Raw genomic sequence first — 20,501 nt, forward strand, 5'->3', positions numbered from 1 at the left:
AGTGATGACAGTCCCAGAGCTAAGAGGTCAGAGAAAGTCCATTACTTGAAGGAAAAAAGTTTCAATAGCAAGAAAACACACACACCCTGGCTGCTCACACACACTCGACTGCTCACTCATACTCCTGACTGCTTACACATATCCTTGTCTGCTCACACACACCCTGGCTGCTCACACACACCCTGGCTGCTCACACACACTCGACTGCTCACACATACTCCTGACTGCTCACACACCCCTGACTGCTACACACTCCTGTCTGCTCACACACACACTCCTGACTGCTCACACACACTCCTGACTGCTCACACACACTCCTGACTGCTCACAAACACACCCCTGACTGCTCACACACACTCCTGACTGCTCACACACACCCCTGACTGCTCACACACACCCCTGACTGCTCACACACACTCCTGACTGCTCACACACACTCCTGACTGCTCACACACACCCCTGACTGCTCACAGACACCCGACTGCTCACACACTCCTGTCTGCTCACACACACTCCTGACTGCTCACACACACTCCTGACTGCTCACACATACCCCTGACTGCTCACACACACCCCTGACTGCTCACACACACTCCTGACTGCTCACACACACTCCTGACTGCTCACACACACTCCTGACTGCTCACACACACCCCTGACTGCTCACACACACTCCTGACTGCTCACACACACTCCTGACTGCTCACAAACACCCGACTGCTCACACACTCTTGTCTGCTCACACACACTCCTGACTGCTCACACACATTCCTGACTGCTCACACACACCCCTGACTGCTCACACACACTCCTGACTGCTCACACACATTCCTGACTGCTCATATACACCCCTGACTGCTCACACACACTCCTGACTGCTCACACACACTCCTGACTGCTCACACACACTCCTACATGCCCCCCTTGCCATGGTCTTTACTCAAGCAGTTCAGCTCTGGGCCTGATTACACCAACACTGTGGGTGGTGTCCACAGTAGTGCACAGTGCTCAGACACCACCCCAAAGCTGGCTGATCAGTCCTGGCATCTCCACCTCCCCTGGAGTAAGTAAAATGGAACCAGCGAGCACTTTAGCTAGATGTCCAGAGCCTGGCAGTGGTTAGGAGAAATTCCATAGATGATTCTATTCCTTGTGGTCTGAGTAGGTTTTGTTAGAAATTGTACACTTAAAAGACTTAGAAGTGGGTCTAGTCCACGCAGGCAATGCTGTCACAGGGCACACTTGGCAGGGCTGAGAAAGTAAGCAGCAGGGGTGTCTCTGTACTTCTACAAACGTAAAAACTGCTTTCAGCGCATGCAGATAGTTTTAGTATCTTTCTTGACAACCAAAGTTCATGATCTCCATCTCAACTCAACCTAATAAAAAGTGGAGATAGCCTTAGTCACTATGGACTATGGCTTCGGAAAATTTCCAGAGCCCAAGTAATGCCAATCAAGAGGAATCAGGTTCTGCCCTAGCTGGTTTGGCTCAGTGAATAGAGCATCGACCTGTGGACTGAAGGGGCCCAGGTTTGATTCCAGTCAAGGGCACGTACCTTGGTTACGGGCTCGATCCCCAGTCCAGGCACGTGCGGGAGGCAACCAATCAATGTGTCTCTCTCTCATCGATGTTTCTCTCTCTCTCTCTCTCTCTCTCTCTCTCTCTCTCTCTCTCTCTCTCTGTGTGTGTGTGTGTGTGTGTGTGTCTCTCCCCCTCCCTTCCACTCTCTCTAAAAATCAATGGGAAAATATCCTCAGGGGAGGATTAGCGACAACAACAACAAAAGAGGAATCAGATTCTAAATAATGAACTGTTTCTACTACTTTTGTCCATTTTCAGTCTCAGATATAAGTTCCAGACAGACATATACAGGTGCACGTTTATGTAATTTTTTCAAATTCACATATGCTGTCCAAATGTGATCAACTTAAGAAGCCTAGAAGTAAACTACTTACATTTCATTTCTACTGTCTGTCCTCTCAGTCTCAATAAATGTTAAAATGTGCATCAACAGAATGATCATGCTGATACTCCCTCGAAAACAAAAGATGCTGCAGAAACCTGGCCCATATGTACAGTAGCCCCTGGCCACCACTCAGATGTAACCCTGGTCATGGCTGAGCCACAGAGAACGCTGCAGAAAGGTGAAAAGACAGCAAAAGCCAAGGCGGTCAGCTCGCCGTTAGGACCAAAGCATCTGCGTGCTGAGTTAGAGGTCCCTCTCCAAGCAGCTTCTGGCCCTGCTCCCCCGCCACAGCCAAAGTAGCAGGAGGTACATACGGCAGGTGTACACATCTCTGTACTCCATGTGCTCGTAATCGGGAAGAATTTTCATGAAACGGCCCGACTTCACGCGAGGGTTTATACCTGAACGACACAGCAGGGAAAGGGCTAAGGATGGTTCCACTTTCACAATGGTATAAACAGTTTTCATATGGCTCAACACCTGCTCCCTCACCACCATCCTACTCAACCCCCGGCACCGTAGGAGGCAAGCACTTGACAAAAATGAGAGGCCTGGCTAGAAAGAAAACGTTGTGCTGTATGTTCACACCAGAAACACATGATGGTGACAGGCTTGGGACACTCTTCATGCTCACTCTCCTCCCTCTACTGTCCTGGTCAGTGGAGCTCACTGAGGTGGGAAAGCAGAGGACACAGCTTGTGGACAGGGAACCCTTTCCCTGTTTAGGGAACCCTTGTGCCCCAACTAAGATATTCAGCTTGTATAGTGTATGCCCAGTGCTTTCCTTTGTTTGTGTTTGTTTGGTTTTGGACAGCGGATGACATCTGCCAGCTCCTCACTCAGAGCCTTCGCTTCTGAGTCAAGGCTGGCTCACTCTTCCACCTATGCCAGGGGCTAAGGTTGACTTTCTTCCACCACCTGCTCCAGAAGCTAAGTAACTTTCTCCTGGATAAGGCCTTCAAAGCAAACTCACAAAACATGCGCCTTCACTGTGAAACCTGCTTTGGCTGGTGGCAAATTAAACACTTTGGGACACTAAATGAAGATTATATGAGTCATTCTCTGGATTTCCTGACCGTTTTCAAAGAGTCAAGAATCAGCAGTCAAGGGGGCAGGAGCAGGGTGCAGGGGGGCTAGTGCGGGAAAAGGGGATATCTCTGACACTTGTAACAATGAAAATTTTTTTAAAAGAATCAGCCCTAGCCGGTTTGGCTCAGTGGATAGAGCATTGGCCTGTGGACCAAAGGGTCCCAGGTTGGATTCCAGTTAAGGGCAGGTTGTGGTTGCAGGCTCCTCCCCAGCCCAGGCCTTGGTCAGGGCGCATGCAGGAGGCAACCAATCAATGTGCTTCTCTCACATCGATATTTCTCTGTCTTTCCCTCTCTCTTCCACTCTAAAAATAAATGGAAAAATATCCTCCAGTGAGGATTAAAAAAATAATAATAAAAGAATCAGCAGTCAAAAGAAATCTCCAGATGTCCTTCTCTGTCCACCCATGCCCCACATGCATGTGTGCTTGTTGACCTCGCCATGGCTCTTGTCCCCTCTCTGTTGCCCACTCCTGACTTACCTCTGGCCACACCATCTCCTGCTCCCTAGCAGTCACTACCCACCTATAGAGAAAAGACTGTTCCTTGACATGACCATTGTCTGTCCTGCAAGCTGAACCTGAGCCAGAACGGAAGTTGCTTTCTGCAAAGCCCCCTTAGAGACTGTTTGGTCATAAATGATGTTCATTCAGTCCAGGCGGTGTGACTCAGTAGTTGAGCATCAACCCAGGAACCAGGAGGTCATAGTTCGATTCCTGGTCAGGGCACATCCCAAATACCGGACTCGATCCCCAGTAGGGGGCGTGCAGGAGGCAGCCAATCAATGATTCTCTCTTATCATTGATGTTTCTAAGTTGTTCTCCCTCTCCCTTCCTCTCTGAAATCAATAAAAACGTATTTTAAAAAAATAATGATGTTCATTCAGATATAAATAAGCACCCTCCCTTGCCTCTTGCTATGTGCTGGCTCTGGAACAGGTTGTTGCCCTGACCTGGAAGAGCATGGAAAGTGTTTCCCGTACCGGGTAGCATTCACGTACTAGAATGTGACTATCTCCCCTCTACCCCATATATTTCTTTGGTGCCTGTCAAGCGGTGCAGAGATGCATTTCATCCTGCAGCTGCCCATGACATGCCTTGTCTGTAAGTTTCCCCTAATAAACTCCATTGATTACCAGACTAAAGTGGCCAGACTCGTTCTTCCTTCTTTTCTCTGCTCTCGCTTACGGAGGTAGATTTTTCCATCTCGGGGCTTTTCCCTGGGTCTTCGTGTACAAACACCGCCCCCCGCCCCCCTGTTCCCAGGTACCCCCTCTATATAGGACAGCCACCAGCAGGGCCCAGCCAACCCCTCCCCCACCGCTGAGATGAGCTCCATGGGGGCTTATTCACCAGGTGTGCTGTCCTCTGGGTGTCACAGCCCCTAATGCCTGGCAGACGTGAGCACCTGGCCCCCTCCAGGACACTACGTTGAGACTCACAACTCTTCAAGAGAGAACAGTCTTCATGCTGCTTTAAGACACTATCATCAAATGGCCAAGGAAACTCAAAAACCAGTTCCCAAAGATAAGAACTTGTCCTATTAGATACTCATAAAAGCCAGTGGACATCCACAGAGCCAGGAAAGCTTTCTTGTATGTACAGACTGTTGCAGGGAGTGCCTGGTTCTGACTCTAACACCAATGCCAACAGCAAGAGTGAATTCCTCCAACTCTACGGACTGGCTAGATTTAAGACACTGAGCTCTGGATAAAACACTGAGAAATCGAGGGTGGAGCCAGACCCATGTGGGCTCCCATAGAATAAAGGGTGGGAGGGGAGCAAGGGAGCAACCAGCTTCCTGCCTCTGAAACTCTGGGCTTTGGAGGAATCACAGACATTGTTCTTGCTGATGAGATGAGAGGACAGGAAGGGTTACTTCCACGAGACTCACTTCCTCTGGAGAGACGCACATCTTCTGGGGTTGGTGGGGTGTGAAGCAGAGGCAAGAGAAGAAACCAAAGTCTGAAAGTGCACGGGGATGGAGGAGCAGGGAGAGAGGTCTTGAGCAGATCAGCCTTGCAGTGGGGCCCAGGGCTGGGACAGTAACTCAGGAGGCAGTAGCAGGCGTGAAAATGGTGGCTGGGGGCAAGGGTGAAGCCCGAGGTCCACAGGAGGGAAGAGTAGGGGGTGCTAGGAGTTGGCAGAACTGGAATTGATGTGTGGCAGGCAGAGAGGCCCCGACAACAGCCTTTCCAAGTTTCCAAGTCTCTCTGAGGCAGGTGAGAGGGGATAAGAACTTGGAGGTCACGGCTGAGTCACCAAGAATTGTGCATGGAAGAGGAAGCCCCATGAAGAACTTAGAGCCTTTTGATAGGAAATAGCCTGAAGTGTGACAAATTCTAACACAGAAAGACTAACCAATCCAACACTCCCAAATGGCCAGGGGATCACAGTGTGGAGAGTCTGATGGGATGAGGAAGCGATGAGATGATGAAATCAGCCCAGATATAGAGACTGAACACCGCCTGGGTCTTCCCACGGTCAGCCGCTCTGCACAAGTGCCAGCTCTAGCTGTCCTGGGAGTGCAGCCACGTGAAGGAGGGGTGTCTCGGAAGGGGACTCTGAGAGGAATAAATCCACGGAAAAGATGGGATTCAGAGAGTGGCCCCAATTAGTCCCCAGACCTTGCAAGAAAGCCTGGAGCACCCAGATGTTTCCTTGGAGAAGCGTGGCCCTCAGTTCCTGGGTAAGGTGCTTGGTCAGCAGACATCACCTGGTCTCCTTTCAATGGAGAACTGGGTAGAAAGTTCAGGAGAACGTGAAAATCAACATTTTCTAAGATGGTTTTAAGATGAACACTTAAGCCCCTCTTCAGAATGGTCAACAGGTCAGCTTTAGGCCAAAGAGAACTGGGTCACCATTATCTTTCTTACTCTGTTCTTTAATCCCCACCTCTGGGTGCTAAAATAATCCATGCCACACCCCAACTGGGTGGTGAGTGAGCATGCTGCTTCCTGTGCCTCCGCTGCTCCTGGGCCACATCAGCGTTCACAGGAGCCTTCACAGCCTCCTATAAAGGGGCCCAGGGGAAAGGCCAGCTGGGAAGATACTTGGGGCTGGGGAAGCTCGGAGCACTCAGGGAGTGTTGCTGACGACTCTGGAAAGTAAAGGAAACTGAAGGGAAGACTGAACTGAAGGGCTGGAGCCCAGTGCCAGGCTGGAGGGAAGAGCTGCTCCACAGGCAGCCCTGTTAGCTGAGGGAGTCAGCGGGAGGCTCACGGCTCCATTTCCCAGTTACTATCAGCCATCGCACATCTAATCAGGCCATGGACCCAGAATCCAGAGAGAAGGACCCCTCTGGAAGCACCCGAGTTTGTTCCCAGTGTAGATATGTTTCTCCGATCTACAGGTCCTTGACACCTAATATCCTGTTATGGGTTGAAAAATAAGGGTACTGACATGCCCAGAAAGGGAGAAGAGAGGCCCCATCCGTTTTAGTGCTATTACTACCAGTGCTGTCTCTAAAATGTCAATTATACCCTGGCCAATGTGGCTCAGTTGGTTGGGCACTGTCCCGTGCACTGAAAGGTTGCAATTCCCAGTCAGGGCACATGCATGGATTGTGGGCTTAATTCCCAGCAGAGGGCATGCAGGAGGCAACTGATCAATGTTTCCCTCTCACACAGATGTTTCTCTTTCTCCCTCTCCCTTCCTCCCTCTTTCTCTCCTTTCTTCTCTCTCTAAAAATCAATTTTAAAAAATCTTTAAAAAATTAAATAAAAATGTCAATTATGACATTAAAATTAAGGTCTAAGAATGGAACTAGGTTTTCGGTCAAAATAATTTATTATCCATCATTGATGCTCAAGGTGCCTGCTCTTGGAACAAAATTAATGATGGATGAGATGATATTAGATTAACTTACGCTTCGCATAGACATCTCGACAAGACACACCCGTGATCTCCAGCTTCCGTAAGTTTTCACAAACACCATACTCTGTAACAAGAAACATTTACTAGACGTTACAGTCAAGAAATCACAAAGTAATAGAAATAGACCGACAGGAGGGAGAGGAGAAAAGGGAGGGGGAGAGGAAGGGAAGCAGGGTGATGCCTAAGCCTTAGCCATGTCTCACTAGTCTGATCACACGATTCCAAAACCACACAATCCCCCGCTTATGAATATGGTGTGGCAGGAATTCAGTGTTCGGGAAACAATGCATGTTCCCATGAAAATGAGATTGTCATTGGTGTCAGGGTTCCACGAAGGCCCTTTTAACCCCGTCTGGCCCAACACACTACTAATTCTATTAAACAAAAACATGGTCCTACAATTGAAGACCTAGGCAAGACACGGGAAGGAGGAACTGGACAATCCTGCCCTTCTGCACTGGGCTACCTTAGAACAACAGCCGGTCAGGGGATCCTTGACACTCTCTCCACCTCCTGTCCTCACCTCTCACCTGGCCCATAGTGCATCCTCCCTGTCCCTACTCTCATCCCACTACGGCCCCACTATTCAAAATCACACCCTCCCCTCAGCACTTCCCAACCAAAACCTTGGGTTCTTCCGTTCAGATCTCAGTGAGGTTTCAAAAGGAAAGCATTGTCATCAACACAAATACAGAGCTGCCTGTTGGCTAAGAGCTAATAGTGACAACACCAGCCTCATACCAACCTTTGTGCAGGCTGGGCACCATGCCAAGCTCCTGCCGGGCACCACGATACTCTACCCTGCCAGCAGCCCCTGAGAGAGGTGCTATTGTCATCTCCATTTTAATGATGAAAAGACAGGGGCAGAGAGGTGACTGATTTGCACAAAGGAGCATGGGCTTATGATGGGGACCCAGAATCAAAGCCTGGATGAGAAAGCCTCATAGTTGTGAGCACAGCCCGAGCACAGGTGTGTGCTCTGTAAGCATTTGATGAGGAGTATAAGGGGCCCCTAGGGCAGGGGTCCTCAAACTTCGGCCCGAGGGCCACATGCAAATACAAATATTGTATTTGTTCCCGTTTTGTTTTTTTACTTCAAAATAAGATATGTGCAGTGTGCATAGGAATTTGTTCATAGTTTTTTTTTTAAACTTTAGTCCGGCCCTCCAACGGTCTGAGGGACAGTGAACTGGCCCCCTGTTTAAAAAGTTTGAGGACCCCTGCCCTAAGGCCTCACAGTAATAGCCACCAGGAATCTCACTCACTGTGCTCCTATCAGGTGCAGGCATCCAACTGGGGCTTCATAGAATAGCCTGGAAATAAAATGCTGACAATCACCTCTAAGCCCAGTACTATGCCCCCATCGCAGGGAGGGAAACTGAGGCTTGGTGAGGTTGGTGACTCAGCTGTCATCTGAAATATGGATTGATACAGTCTGGACAGTAGCCGCAGAGCACTGTTTCTCATCTCATCACTTTCGATCAGGCCTGAACCTGCCCGAGGTCTGGTCTTTTCAATGGAATGGATGCTATTAACTCAAATGCTTCCATAGTAGTTCGGATTTGACAGTACACAAAGTAGAGCTCAAAATGCACATAGGATGGAGAAGCTATCTCGGGTGAGGCAGTTACTACCCTGCAAACCCCTTTGGTCAGGCTTGCTTTTCCCTACCGCCACTGTCAAACAGACATGAAGTTCAGGACCTAAAACCATGGCCTTGCTCATTATCAGGCAAAATACACCTGTCTATCCTCTTGCCAAGAGGAATGTGGACTCCATTCTAGAACAGAGATCGCCAACCTTTCGGACCTCATGGACCACTGGTTGGAGACCGCTGTTCTAGAAGATTATACAGATTATAAGCACTTCTGAGGAAACACAAATTACGAAATATGCTGAGAATCTGGGGCAGGGGTAAAATAATGTGGGCATGTGACATGAGTTTTCAGCAATCTGAGAGACTAGTTTGTGAAAATCCTTGCAGACCACTCCTGGTTGGTGAAACAAACAAGACCAACTTGTCTACCCCCTCTCACCGAGAAGAGTTCTGCTCTATATTAAATTATCTTAACACTTTCCTGTGGCTCTGTGATACCAAGTGGCTCCTGCTGAACACCACCAGTCATTGTCACTACTTTATCCAGTTCTCCAAAAATACACTTTATCCTTCTCTTGTAAAAACGATGCACTTCAAAATTGTTACTGCAGCCCAGCCGGTGTGGCTCAGCAGTTGAGTATTGACCTATGAACCAGGTCATGGTTCAATTCCTGGTCAGTCCCCAGTGTGGGGTGTGTAGGAGGCAACCGATCAATGATTCTCTTTGATCACTGATGTTTCTACCTCTCCCTTCCTCTCTGAAATCAATAAAAATGTATATTTTTTAAAATTGTTACTGCATAGTAATATTGTTGCTTTGGTTTGCTTTCTGTGTGGCTTTCGAAGGCCAGCTCCTTTTCTCAGTTCCAGCGTGCTACGTGCACGAAGCAGCCAAGGACCAGCCTCTTTCTGCCAACCAACAAAGCGCTTTGATTATGGGGCAGGGGATGTGGCAAGGTGTCCTCCTTTGAAATGCATACTTTTGTAATATGTGTTAGTACTGAAGGCCAATGGTTATACACAGGGCGAGCCCTGAAATGCATCCATCTGTGCTCTTGTTGCTGATGGCCTTTTGTGAGGCACTGAGACTGTTCCTTGGGCGTTCCTCTGTGCTCAGACTGTGGAAGGCTAGTGACTTGGTTCATGGTGTCTATGAATCCAGTTACTCTAACCTGATAGAAACTACCATTGCCCCTCATTAATCACTTGGACTTCTGAGTGATTCTAAGGTTTTTATCAAGGATGATCAGATCATCATAAATCTCCGTGTACTTTGTCAACAAATGGTATTGCTAATAGCACATAGTGAGAGTGGCTATATTTGCAACTTTGAGATATATAGGGGTGAAGGCACAACCAGATAAAGCATCCACAAAAACGCCATTAATAATCAGAAGAAAAGCAAGTGCTAATGAATACAGCAATCCTTAGGGGGACTTTTCTTAATGTCCCCAAAAGATTACAACAAATCCACCAAAGTGGAATCATGTCATTCTGACCCAAATGTTCCTGTAAATGTTCGGTATTTTCCACATGATGGAATTTTTTTTTTAAATATATTTTATTGATTTTTTACAGAGAGGAAGGGAGAGGGAGAGAGAGTTAGAAACACAGATGAGAGAGAAACATCGATCAGCTGCCTCCTGCACACCCCTCACTGGGGATGTGCCCGCAACCAACGTACCTGCCCCTGACCGGAATCGAACCTGGGACCCTTGAGTCCGCAGGCCGACGCTCTATCCACTGAGCCAAACCGGTTGGGCAGAATTTTTTTTTTTTTAAAACAGTGGCCAAGAACAATTCCACATCCTCTAATTGTTCTATAAACCTTCCCATAAATCATTAAGGGAAAATGCCCTGAAAATAGCTTTAAGGCCAGTGTACTTGCCTGTACTACATATCCTTCATTCCAGAAAGCCTAACAAGTGTTAACTCTATCCTTTGGCAGAGATCCCATCTGAAATGATTAAAAGCACACCAAACCATGTTGCCTACTGCTGCTCTTAACACCTGGTCACAAGTATACTCATGTTTCTGTGCCCAAACGTTGCTGACTGGTCACAAGTTAACTCGTGTCTTTTTCTCAACTCATCAGTCAGTATTTTCTGAGACGTGACAAGCAATACATCTAATTCTTCCCATCCATCTTTTATTCTGGCAAAAGTTTTAAAAAAGACATGTCGTGGCAGAGAAGAACATTTGAGTGAATTATGTGCAGACACTTTGTCTGATTGGCTGGGTGACTTTGATAGTCAGCTGGAAGACAGTACTTTGTTGGAAGATAGTAATGAGTCTGACATTAGACCATCATGAAGGCAAAAGAGAAATGTGATAGTATCTCTGACAGTGAGAGTGATTCTGAAGAATGGGCAGAAAAAGACATTTTACCAGCCTTGAAGGATTATACAAACATTTCAGACACAACTGTTCAATTTGAAGACCCCTAAAGTATAAGTGAAGCAACCAATTTATTTTTTGAGAAGGATTTTTTTCTATCTCATTATGTCTCAAACCAATTTATACCACCACCAAATAAAAATAGTGCAAAACCTCTGCTCAAACTTCAACATGGATGGATGTTACTTATATAGATACTAGAGGCCCGGTGCACGAGATTCGTGCACGGCGGGGGGGGGGGGGGGGGGGGGGGGGAGAATGTCCCTAAGCCTGGCCAGTGCCCTTTTGCAGCCCAGAAGCCCTCAGGGATCTCCATCTGACGTCTTAGCACTGCCACAGAGGCGGGAGAGGCTCCTGCCACCGCCGCAGCACTCGCCAGCCATGAACGGCACTCCCTCTGTGGTCAGTGTGCGTCATTGCAACTGCTGGTTCTGCCGTTTGGTCAATTTGCATATTAGCCTTTTATTATATAGGATAAATAAGTTTCTTGGTTTAATTATATTCATGGGACTAATGAAGAAGCCAGAATGGAAAAATTACTTGTCAACCAATCCTTTGAGTCACCCATAGTTCCAAAAACTATGACCTAAGAGGTTAGAGCAAATACTTACATTCTTTCATCTGAATGATAATTCACAAACAACATGTAACAAAGACCGTCTTTACAGAGTCAGACCTCTTTTGGATCACTTTATCTCGAAACTTAAATCTTTACATATAGCAAAGCAGCAGTTGTCACTCAATGGAGAGGACGCATAAGATTTAAGACATACAATCCGGCAAAAATAACAAAATATGGAATTTTAGTAACGATGCTTTGTGAAAGTGAGAATGGCTATATTTGCAACTTCGAGATATATAGGGGTGAAGGCAAAAAGTTACAACAGACGATATTATCCATCTTACGGCCTTTTCTTGGTTCTTGGCATCATATTTACCAAAATAATTACTACAACAGCGTGTCTACAGCTGAACTCTTATTGAAGAACAAAACACTGGTCTGTGGAACAGTAAGGGAGAATCATGGGTTGCCCAAACTACTGAAAGTAGCCAGCCACATGGGTGAGTTCTGGCTTGAACTAGCTGGTCAGCAAGGTGTTAAGTATGGGATTTGGTGTTGCAGGCTGTCAATTCAAAAATTTCCTTACTAACCTAGCACATAAGGTAATTTATGAAATTATTTTTTGAAAGGATCTACCCCAAAGATGGCAACAAAGTATTAAAAAGTTGGGAAGGGGAGGTCACAGTTCAGTTCCCGGTCAGGGCACATGTCTGGGTTGCAGGCTCAATTCCAGGTGGAGGGTGTGCAGGAGGCAGCCAATCAATGATTCTCTCTTATCATTGATGTGTGTGTGTGTGTGTGTGTGTGTGTGTGTGTGTGTCCCTCTCTCTTCCTCTCTGAAATCAATAAAAATATATCTTTTTAAAAGTTGGGATGGGGGAGAAAAATGGGTGAGCTGGACTTTGAGAAAATTTATAAAATCAAATGGTCATACTCTGGTAAACAGTCTGGTGCATTTTCTCAAACATAAAACATAGAATTGCCACATGATCCATTTATTATTCTACTTCTGGGTATACAAACAAAATAAATTGAAAGCAGGGACTCAAATATCCATGTTCACAGCAGCATTACTCACAATAGCCAAAAGGTGGAAGTAACCCAAGTGTCCATATACAGATGAATGGATAAACAAAATGTGATCCATCCATAAATTGGAATACTATGCAATCTTTAAAAGAAAAGAAATCCTGACACATGCTACAATGTCCTCAAGGATGAGCCTTGAGGACATTATGCTGAGTGAGATAAGCTAATCACAAAAGGGCAAATACGATATGATTTCATTTACTTAAGGTCCCTAGAGGAGTTGAATTCATAGAGACAGAAAGGAGAATGGTGGTGGCCAGGGAGTGGGGAATGGAAAATGGGGAGTTCTTTTTTTGTTTATCTCACTTGTTGAAAGTATGACAGATGACCCCTACTCCTGTCCCTCCACTGACCCTCTTGCACCCTGCTCCTGCCCCCTCCCCAGGCCTTCACCACACTATTGTCTATGTCCATGGGTTATGCATACATGCGTGTAAGTTCTTTAGTTAATGTCTTCCTGCCCCCCCCCCCACTTACCTCTAAAATATGTCAGTCTGTTGCATGCTTTAATGTTGGGGAGTTAGTTTTTAACGGCAACAGAGTTTCAGTTTGGGAAGCTGGAAAGAGCTATGGAGACCAGATGGAGGGTAATGGTTGCACAACAATGTGAACTTACTTGATGCCACTCAACTGCACACTTAAAAAATTGGTTGCCGTAACCGGTTTGGCTCAGTGGATAGAGCGTCGGCCTGGGGACTGAGAGGTCCCAGGTTCGATTCCGGTCAAGGGCATGCACCTTGGTTGCAGGCACATCCCAGTAGGGGGTGTGCAGGAGGCAGCAGATCGATGTTTCTCTCTCATCGATGTTTCTAACTCTCTATCCCTCTCCCTTCCTCTCTGTAAAAAATCAATAAAATATTTTTAAAAATTGGTTAAGATAGAAAATTTTACTTTAGGTATATGTTACCACAATTAAAAATTAAATTGCCACTTCAAATATTCCAACCAGAAATTTTTCAAAAAGCTATTTGAAAGATGTTTTGCCAAGAGTTAAAAAACAGCCTGTAGTTTGGCCTGAGTCAAGTTAACACTGAAGCTGCACCTAACTGCCAGGGGCTGCCCACCTCCCGTCTTGCTTTCCCTGTCCAATGAAGCCAGTGCCATATGATGGGGCTAACCAAAAACTGTCCCAGCCCAGCCAGTGTGGCTCAGCAGTTGAGCATCAACCTATGAACCAGGAGGTCACAGTTTGATTCTTGGTCAGGACACATGCCTAGGTTGCGGACTCAATTCCCAGTAGGGGGCGTGCAGGAGGCAGCCAATCAATGATTCTTATCTCACTGATGTTTCTCTCTCCCTCTCCCTTCCTTTCTGAAATCAATAAAAATATTTTTTAAAAAACAAAACAAAACAAACTCTGTCCCATAGCACATTTCTTCTTCTTTTTTTTAAATCCTCGCCCGAGGATATATATTTTTTTATTTTAGAGAGAAGGGGACGGGGGGGGGGGGTGGGAGGGAGAATGGGGTGTTGGAAGGGGGGAGAGAAAGACACTGATCAGTTACCTCCTATATGTGCCCCGACCGGGGATAAAACCCACAACCTAGGTATGTGCCGACTAGGAATTGAACCTGCAATCTGTTGGTGTACAGGACGATGCTGCAACCATCTCATCTACCTAGCCAGGCAGCACATTTCTGAGTATGCACTAAATCTAGTCAGTCTCTATGGGTGGGAATGGCATACAAGAGTTTTCTCTCTCTCTTTTCTACTCTCTAGCCCCCATAGGAGAGCCCAATGGACACACATCTGCTTCTTTAGGCTCCTTTCCTAAAAGAGAAGATGGTACCCATGCCAGTGTGACTGAGATCTATACACACTTTGCACTGGAAAAGAAGGGGACAAAGAAAGTTGACGTCATTACTCTGTGCACTGCCTCGGTATTGGGAGACTATAATTAGAGAGGACTTAGCCTCCTTGTCCCAAAAAACACCACTTATAAGGGAACTCTGCCACCTTGGAAAGGCACAGCGCTAAGACACCATCTGAAGCAAGCTTGTGGGCACACGAGATAAGTCTGGAAAGGGAGGTTCTCTCTTGGTCCTGGCTCAAATGTCAGAGACAGGTCCACAGGCAACACAGAAGCACTGAAGTCTTAGGGAGAAAAGCAGCATGGGCAGGGCCTGCATAGTGGACTATGAACCTGTGGGTGGAGCCAGCAGAGATGCACCTGGAAATGCAGGTGGGGGGGGTGTCCAGTGAGGAGGCCACTGTACCACCAGGTAAGGGAGACAGGAGGAGAGGAAGGTGGAACCCAGATTTGGCACCTGGCAAGCAGGAGGGAGCCGAGGAGAAGGGGCGGAGTGACTGGAGGAATGCTGCTGGCTTGTTTCCTACCTGCTGTAAACTCACAGTCTTCTAAATAAAACTAAAAGGCGGTATGGATCGGAAAGACTGCATTTTTGTTTGTACTAAATTAGGAGATAATTGTAACCCTGAATGAAATATGGTTAAAACTTTTACTTCCGAGGCTAAAAAATAAGCTAAAGGCAGGAGGGCGGGAGCGGGTGGGAAGGAGTGGGGTACAGAGGCTCCTAGGTTTCCTGACACAGCTCCTCTTGAGGGAATATTCAAGAACAATCCTCAACAACAGAGCCCTAATTTCAAGCCCCCTGTGTATTCTCTAGCAGCTGCTGTACTCAGCTATTATTGTAGATGCATGTAATGCCCTTTAAAAATATAATAATGTAGCCAACCTAGAAAACACTGTGCACCCAGCTCATCTTAGGATGGATAAGAATGTAAAAAACAAAACCTGGACATGGCCCATAGGAGTCTCCTATTAAACCAGAACATTCGGGATGCTAAACAAATAGTTCCTGAGGACAGCTGAAACCACCTACATAAATCAGTGTGACTATTCCCAACAAGGTCCACCCCTGCAAAGATAAACAGTCTGGATGCCAATAGGGACCTTGAGAAACTGTGCTCTTCCAGTTAGATGACTTTGACCCCCAACCGGCTCCCATGACAGGTACCCCCACCCCGGGGCCTCAGGAGACCCACTCAGGCTAAGGCCCATCTGTTATCCCACACACCGTTCCTCCTGAGTGCACACACACCTGCTCTGTCTCAGTACCCATTTTGAGACCAGGAGATAAGCCCATGGTCTGACTGCCATCATCTCACACTGGCTCTTTTTTTTTTTTTTTTTTTTAATATATCTTTATTGATTTCAGAGAGGAAGGGCGAGGGAAAGAGAGTTAGAAACATCAATGATGTGAAAGAATCATTGGCTGCCTCCTGGATGTCCCCTGCTGGGGATCAAGTCCACAACCCAGGCATGTGCCCTTGACCGGAATCGAACCTGGGACCTTTCCATCCGCTGACTCTCTATCCACTGAGCCAAACCAGCTAGGGCATTATATTCCAGACACGTCCCTATTCCTCCACCAATACTAGACAAGCAGGCCTGGCAATTCCAGGTTTACTCTCCATCGCCACTGAGTGGACAGTGATGGCATCACTGGCAAAGGATGCTGACTCATATGTTTGGCACCCAGGCCATCTCCTGAAAGGGCCTGATTTGGGGGAGAACACTTGCTCCTCCCCAAAGGCCCAAAGTCGCCCTTGTATTTATTTGCATGCCCTTTACAGCCAGAAAGACAAACTCAGATCTTCAAATGCATTACATAATCATTTTTTTTTCTTTTTTTAAAAATATATTTTATTGATTTTTTACAGAGAGGAAGGGAGAGGGATAGAGAGTTAGAAACATCAATGAGAGAGAAACATCGATCAGCTGCCTCCTACACACTCCCCAGTGGGTATGTGCCCACAACCAAGGTACATGCCCTTGACTGGAATCAAACCTGGGACCCTTGAGTCCACAGGCCGACTCTCTATCCACTGAGCCAAACCAGTTAGGGCACATTACATAATCATTTAATAAACACAGTAAAAATGGCAGTGCCTGGATCTCTACCAACCAACCAATTGTTTTTGGCAAGTCACCAGTGTCTGTCCAATTAAATAGGGCCAAGAGGAAATCTTTACTCAATGCTTTCTGGGTACCAGACTCACTTTCCAGCTCACTTTCATAAGGTTAAAAAACAGGAAGTTTTAGGAGGCACCATTTTTCTTTATCCTTTTTTACTTTGCTAACTGAAAGGGCTAGGTTTCTCTATGAAGCAGCACATGAGATTCAACTTGTAAAAATACAGAGACCTATAGTCCTTTCAACTAGCAAAGCTGAAGAAAAGGATAAAGGTTTTCCCTGTAGTTTTGCGATCCTACTGTAAGTCCAGTAGGTAGATTGGCTTTCTCTTCTCATGATTGAGAGACATGTGTTTCTATGACCTGGACAGTTTGTTTATCCAACTGCCAACCCACCTTCCCTGGTGGGCTCAAGAAGTATCTGGTTAACAGGAATCAAAAAATATTTATTTTTTAAAGATTCTTATTTAAAATTTTTTTTATTGATTTCAGAGAGGAAGGAAGAGGGAGAGAGAGATAGAAACATCAAAGATGAGAGAGAATCATTGATTCAGCTGCCTCCTGCACGCCCTACACTGGGGATCGAGCTGCAACCTGGACACATGCCCTGACCAGGAATCGAACTGTCACCTCCTGATTCATAGGTTGACCCTCACTGAGCCATGCTGGCCAGGCAACAAATATTTCTTAAGCCAATCTTAAGACCAACAATTTGTCCATTTCACCTCTTCCAGCGATGGCCCTTCCAATTTCAGCCACATTGAATAAAAGCCACATTTCTCATATTTTGCATCAGTATATCAAACAGAAAATAGCATTTTCTTTTAGATGCAAAAACAAAATTAAGTATTGGTTTTTAATTTCCCATTTCTGTCATAAAGATCACACATTATGGGAAAATGATATTTCTAATTCTGATGGAATGTAAACCCATATTACACCTATAACTGATCAAACTATTATACAAAATTCTTCCCTGTGTCATTAAAACCACTTACTATCAAGGAAATAAATGGGGAAATTATATATTATTAATTCAAAACCTGATAGTGGCAGCAGGCACTGAGCTGAAAAATGTGAAATTATTATGACTCAATATTTAGAGTTCAATGTTGAATGGAAAAATACATATATGAGCATTTCTCTTCTTTTATTTATCTTCTGTTATTACTTGAATACTCTGATTTAGAACTATGGTCTGAATTTTGTAAACTTGTTAACATTAGGTAGACTTCATGAAATATTGCATAAATTAACAGTGTTAAAATTGGCGAGCATTTAAAAATCCACCAACTAGATGGTGAAGTATTAACCAAAAAAAGCACTGCCAGGGTCAAAGGCAAAATAATGTGCTTGGCTTGCACCCCTGGTACTCTGCGAAATGACTTATTTATAGTCCCACATGCAGGAGGCCTGTAGCCAAAGGAATGATGCATCAAAACGTGTTTACCCTCCATCTACCCGGCCCTGCCTGGAAGACTGTATTTGGTTTGGTTTCCTGTAAGAGGGGAAAATATCACCTGTTTTGTCACATACTTGCCCCAAATCAGGAGCACTGATTTGGCTTCTCAATAGCAATCTTTTTATCTGCCCAGAGAAATGCCACTAGAAAATATTTACTCCCACAGCTCCAACATGCAGGGGGCTACAATGGCCCAAGTTCTACAAAAATAACTGATTTATTATTGCGAATATATTACTACCAGGACACTGGAAATTGTGAACTTCTTACCAAACAATATAAAAAGCTACTTCATTTTAAGTTTCTAGTGTGGCTCCCTCCTGCCCCCAAATCATCCCATCATTTTAGAAAGAGCTATTAAACAGACATGCCTTGTTGGCACCCTTAAAGTTAATCATGGCCCAAAAGTCTTTGAAACAATAACACAGGTGTATGGCATCCTGTTTTTCATGTGGCTTGTTTTCTGTTCTGGAAAATCCAATTATCAAAACACAGAAAGCAAACACATAAACATTGAGTAGTAAACATTCAAATTCATTAGTTAGTCTCACTCACTCTCCCAAGACACTAAAAACTGGATCCATTATTATCCCATCAGGAAACCTGATGGGCTAGGTCTAGGACCATCCACCTCCTCAACCAGTCTGAGATCCTGACTTCTATTTACCAAGGCTGGGAGAGCTTTGGTTTTTACCCACATAGACTTGACTTTGGCCTGTTTAACACCCACTATAACCTAATGTTTAGTTCAGGAAAGATAAAATTGTGGGGATCAGAGAGTTAAGACCACACTTGTCTTGTACACAACTATTCTTATATATAAATCCAATCACAATTATACTAAATCTTGGAGACAACTATGGGATTGTCCATTTATTGACCTAGATAAGCTGGAAATTAAAGCTATGAGAATGAAATAGTGAAATCAAAGACCTAACTGTCAACCATCTTCATAGAAAATATTTTGCAATATATTAAACAGAAATCTACCCAGATTAAATTAATAAAACCCACAAGTCAATAAGAAAAATAACAACAGAAAAAGAGGGCAAAGATTAAGGATGAGCAAGTAAAAAAAATCCAAATTTCCAATAACTTTATTTCTGAAATGTGCATCCTTACTAGCTATCAGGCATATGCAAATTAAGCTGAGATGCTGCTTCTCACCCAGCGTGGCGCACATTGTAAAAGATGGATCATTCACATTAGAGACAATCTAGCAGATATTGGGTTAAGTGAGATAACCTGGTCCACAAAAGGCAGCTAGTTTGTGATAATGCGTACTGGGCATTTGTATTTTATATTTTGTGACTTTTCTGGTGTGTAAATAGGTAAAACCATTCCAGGAAATAACTGGATAGTATCTAGTAAAACTTCGAATCTAAAAAAACAAAACCTGCAAATCTCAAAGCCCACTGCCCGGCAACATTGCTTCTGGATATACTAGTATTTCTTAGAAAAATTTTCAAACTTATCTGTGTCCAAAGAAACTGTTGATTGTTCACTGTCATACTGGGTATAAGGGGGGGAAAAATAAGTGAAGGAACAGAAGTCTGGCCTCTTCAAAGAATGAACCAGCACATAGCGCCGGTGTGGCTCAGTTGGTTGGAGCATAGTCCTGTACACCAAAATGTTTCAGGTTCAATTCCCGGTCTGGACACATATCCAGGTTGCAGGTATGGTCCCAATCGGGGTGCATACAAGAAACCACTGATTCTTGTTTCTCTCTCTCTCTCTCAAAATCAATAAAAAATTAAGAAAAAATAGCCATGAAGCATAATTAAACACCCACCATTTAGAGGGTGAGGGCTTCACATGTATCATCTTATTTAACCCCAAAATGACCCTCCGGGACAGTACTTCCCACTAATACTTGGGCAGGTAAAGCAGCATGTCCAGGATCTCCCCGCAGATACACAGAGCCTGCCCTGATCACTACAAATCCGGAGTCAGGCATTGAGGTTTACAGGAGAGAGAAGACGACGGGCTGATCCCCTTGTCGGGGAGGATGTGAGAAAGGAGGCCTTCTCATGTAGTCTTCCTGGGGGTGCAAATTCCAACAGCCGGGCAATGGGTAGCTAAGGTGTCATCAATGTGCTATCCTATCCATACTCCCTCTTTGGGAAGTACACACTAAGAAGATAATCTCAGAAGTTCTAAAAGGCGCTTGTATGTCTCATAAATTCCTATGAAATGCACACAGGCGGTCTTGGAAGCACTGTTTATGACAAGGGAACATTGCAAATTTAAGCCTATCAGTAGGGAACTAGTCTGTGGCACATGTATGCAGGGGAACAGTATGAAGCTTTGTTATGCTAAACTGTCTCTAAGGTAATCTGCATAGTATCTCATTTCAGTAAAAACATGTACACGACTCTACATGTGTACATGGAGGGATGTTTTCCAAAATTTTAAGGATTTATTTTTTATTGTAGGGACTCTGATGATTCTTACCTTAAAAAAAAAAGTTTATTTGAGCCAAGCTGATGACACATGCCAGGCAGCAAGATCTCAAATGCTCCCTGATGA

The 20,501-nt window shown here is 45.2% G+C and overlaps 1 protein-coding gene across 6 annotated transcripts in view; it reads right to left on the reverse strand.

Annotated features, from left to right (window-relative positions):
• The window catches only part of FBXO31 (F-box protein 31), a 39,734-nt gene that overhangs the window by 18,521 nt on the left and 712 nt on the right, over nucleotides 1-20,501 (reverse strand). For 3 of the 6 annotated variants that reach the window (XR_002831318.1, XM_023761095.1, XM_006097328.3), the window contains exons 2-3: nucleotides 6,922-6,993; nucleotides 2,281-2,367 (exon numbers count right to left, since the gene is read on the reverse strand). Coding sequence is in view for 5 of the 6 variants with exons in the window: in XM_023761095.1 (XP_023616863.1) it covers nucleotides 2,281-2,367; nucleotides 6,922-6,993 (159 nt within the window). In the remaining variant the exon portion in view is untranslated. The remainder of the gene's footprint in view (nucleotides 1-2,280; nucleotides 2,368-6,921; nucleotides 6,994-20,501) is intronic. The other 3 variants (XM_023761097.1, XM_006097329.3, XM_023761096.1) reach the window with 2 other exon arrangements.

This window comes from Myotis lucifugus, unplaced genomic scaffold (genome assembly GCF_000147115.1).
Source record: "Myotis lucifugus unplaced genomic scaffold, Myoluc2.0 scaffold_198, whole genome shotgun sequence".
In the NCBI taxonomy this organism is placed as follows: Eukaryota; Metazoa; Chordata; class Mammalia; order Chiroptera; family Vespertilionidae; genus Myotis; species Myotis lucifugus.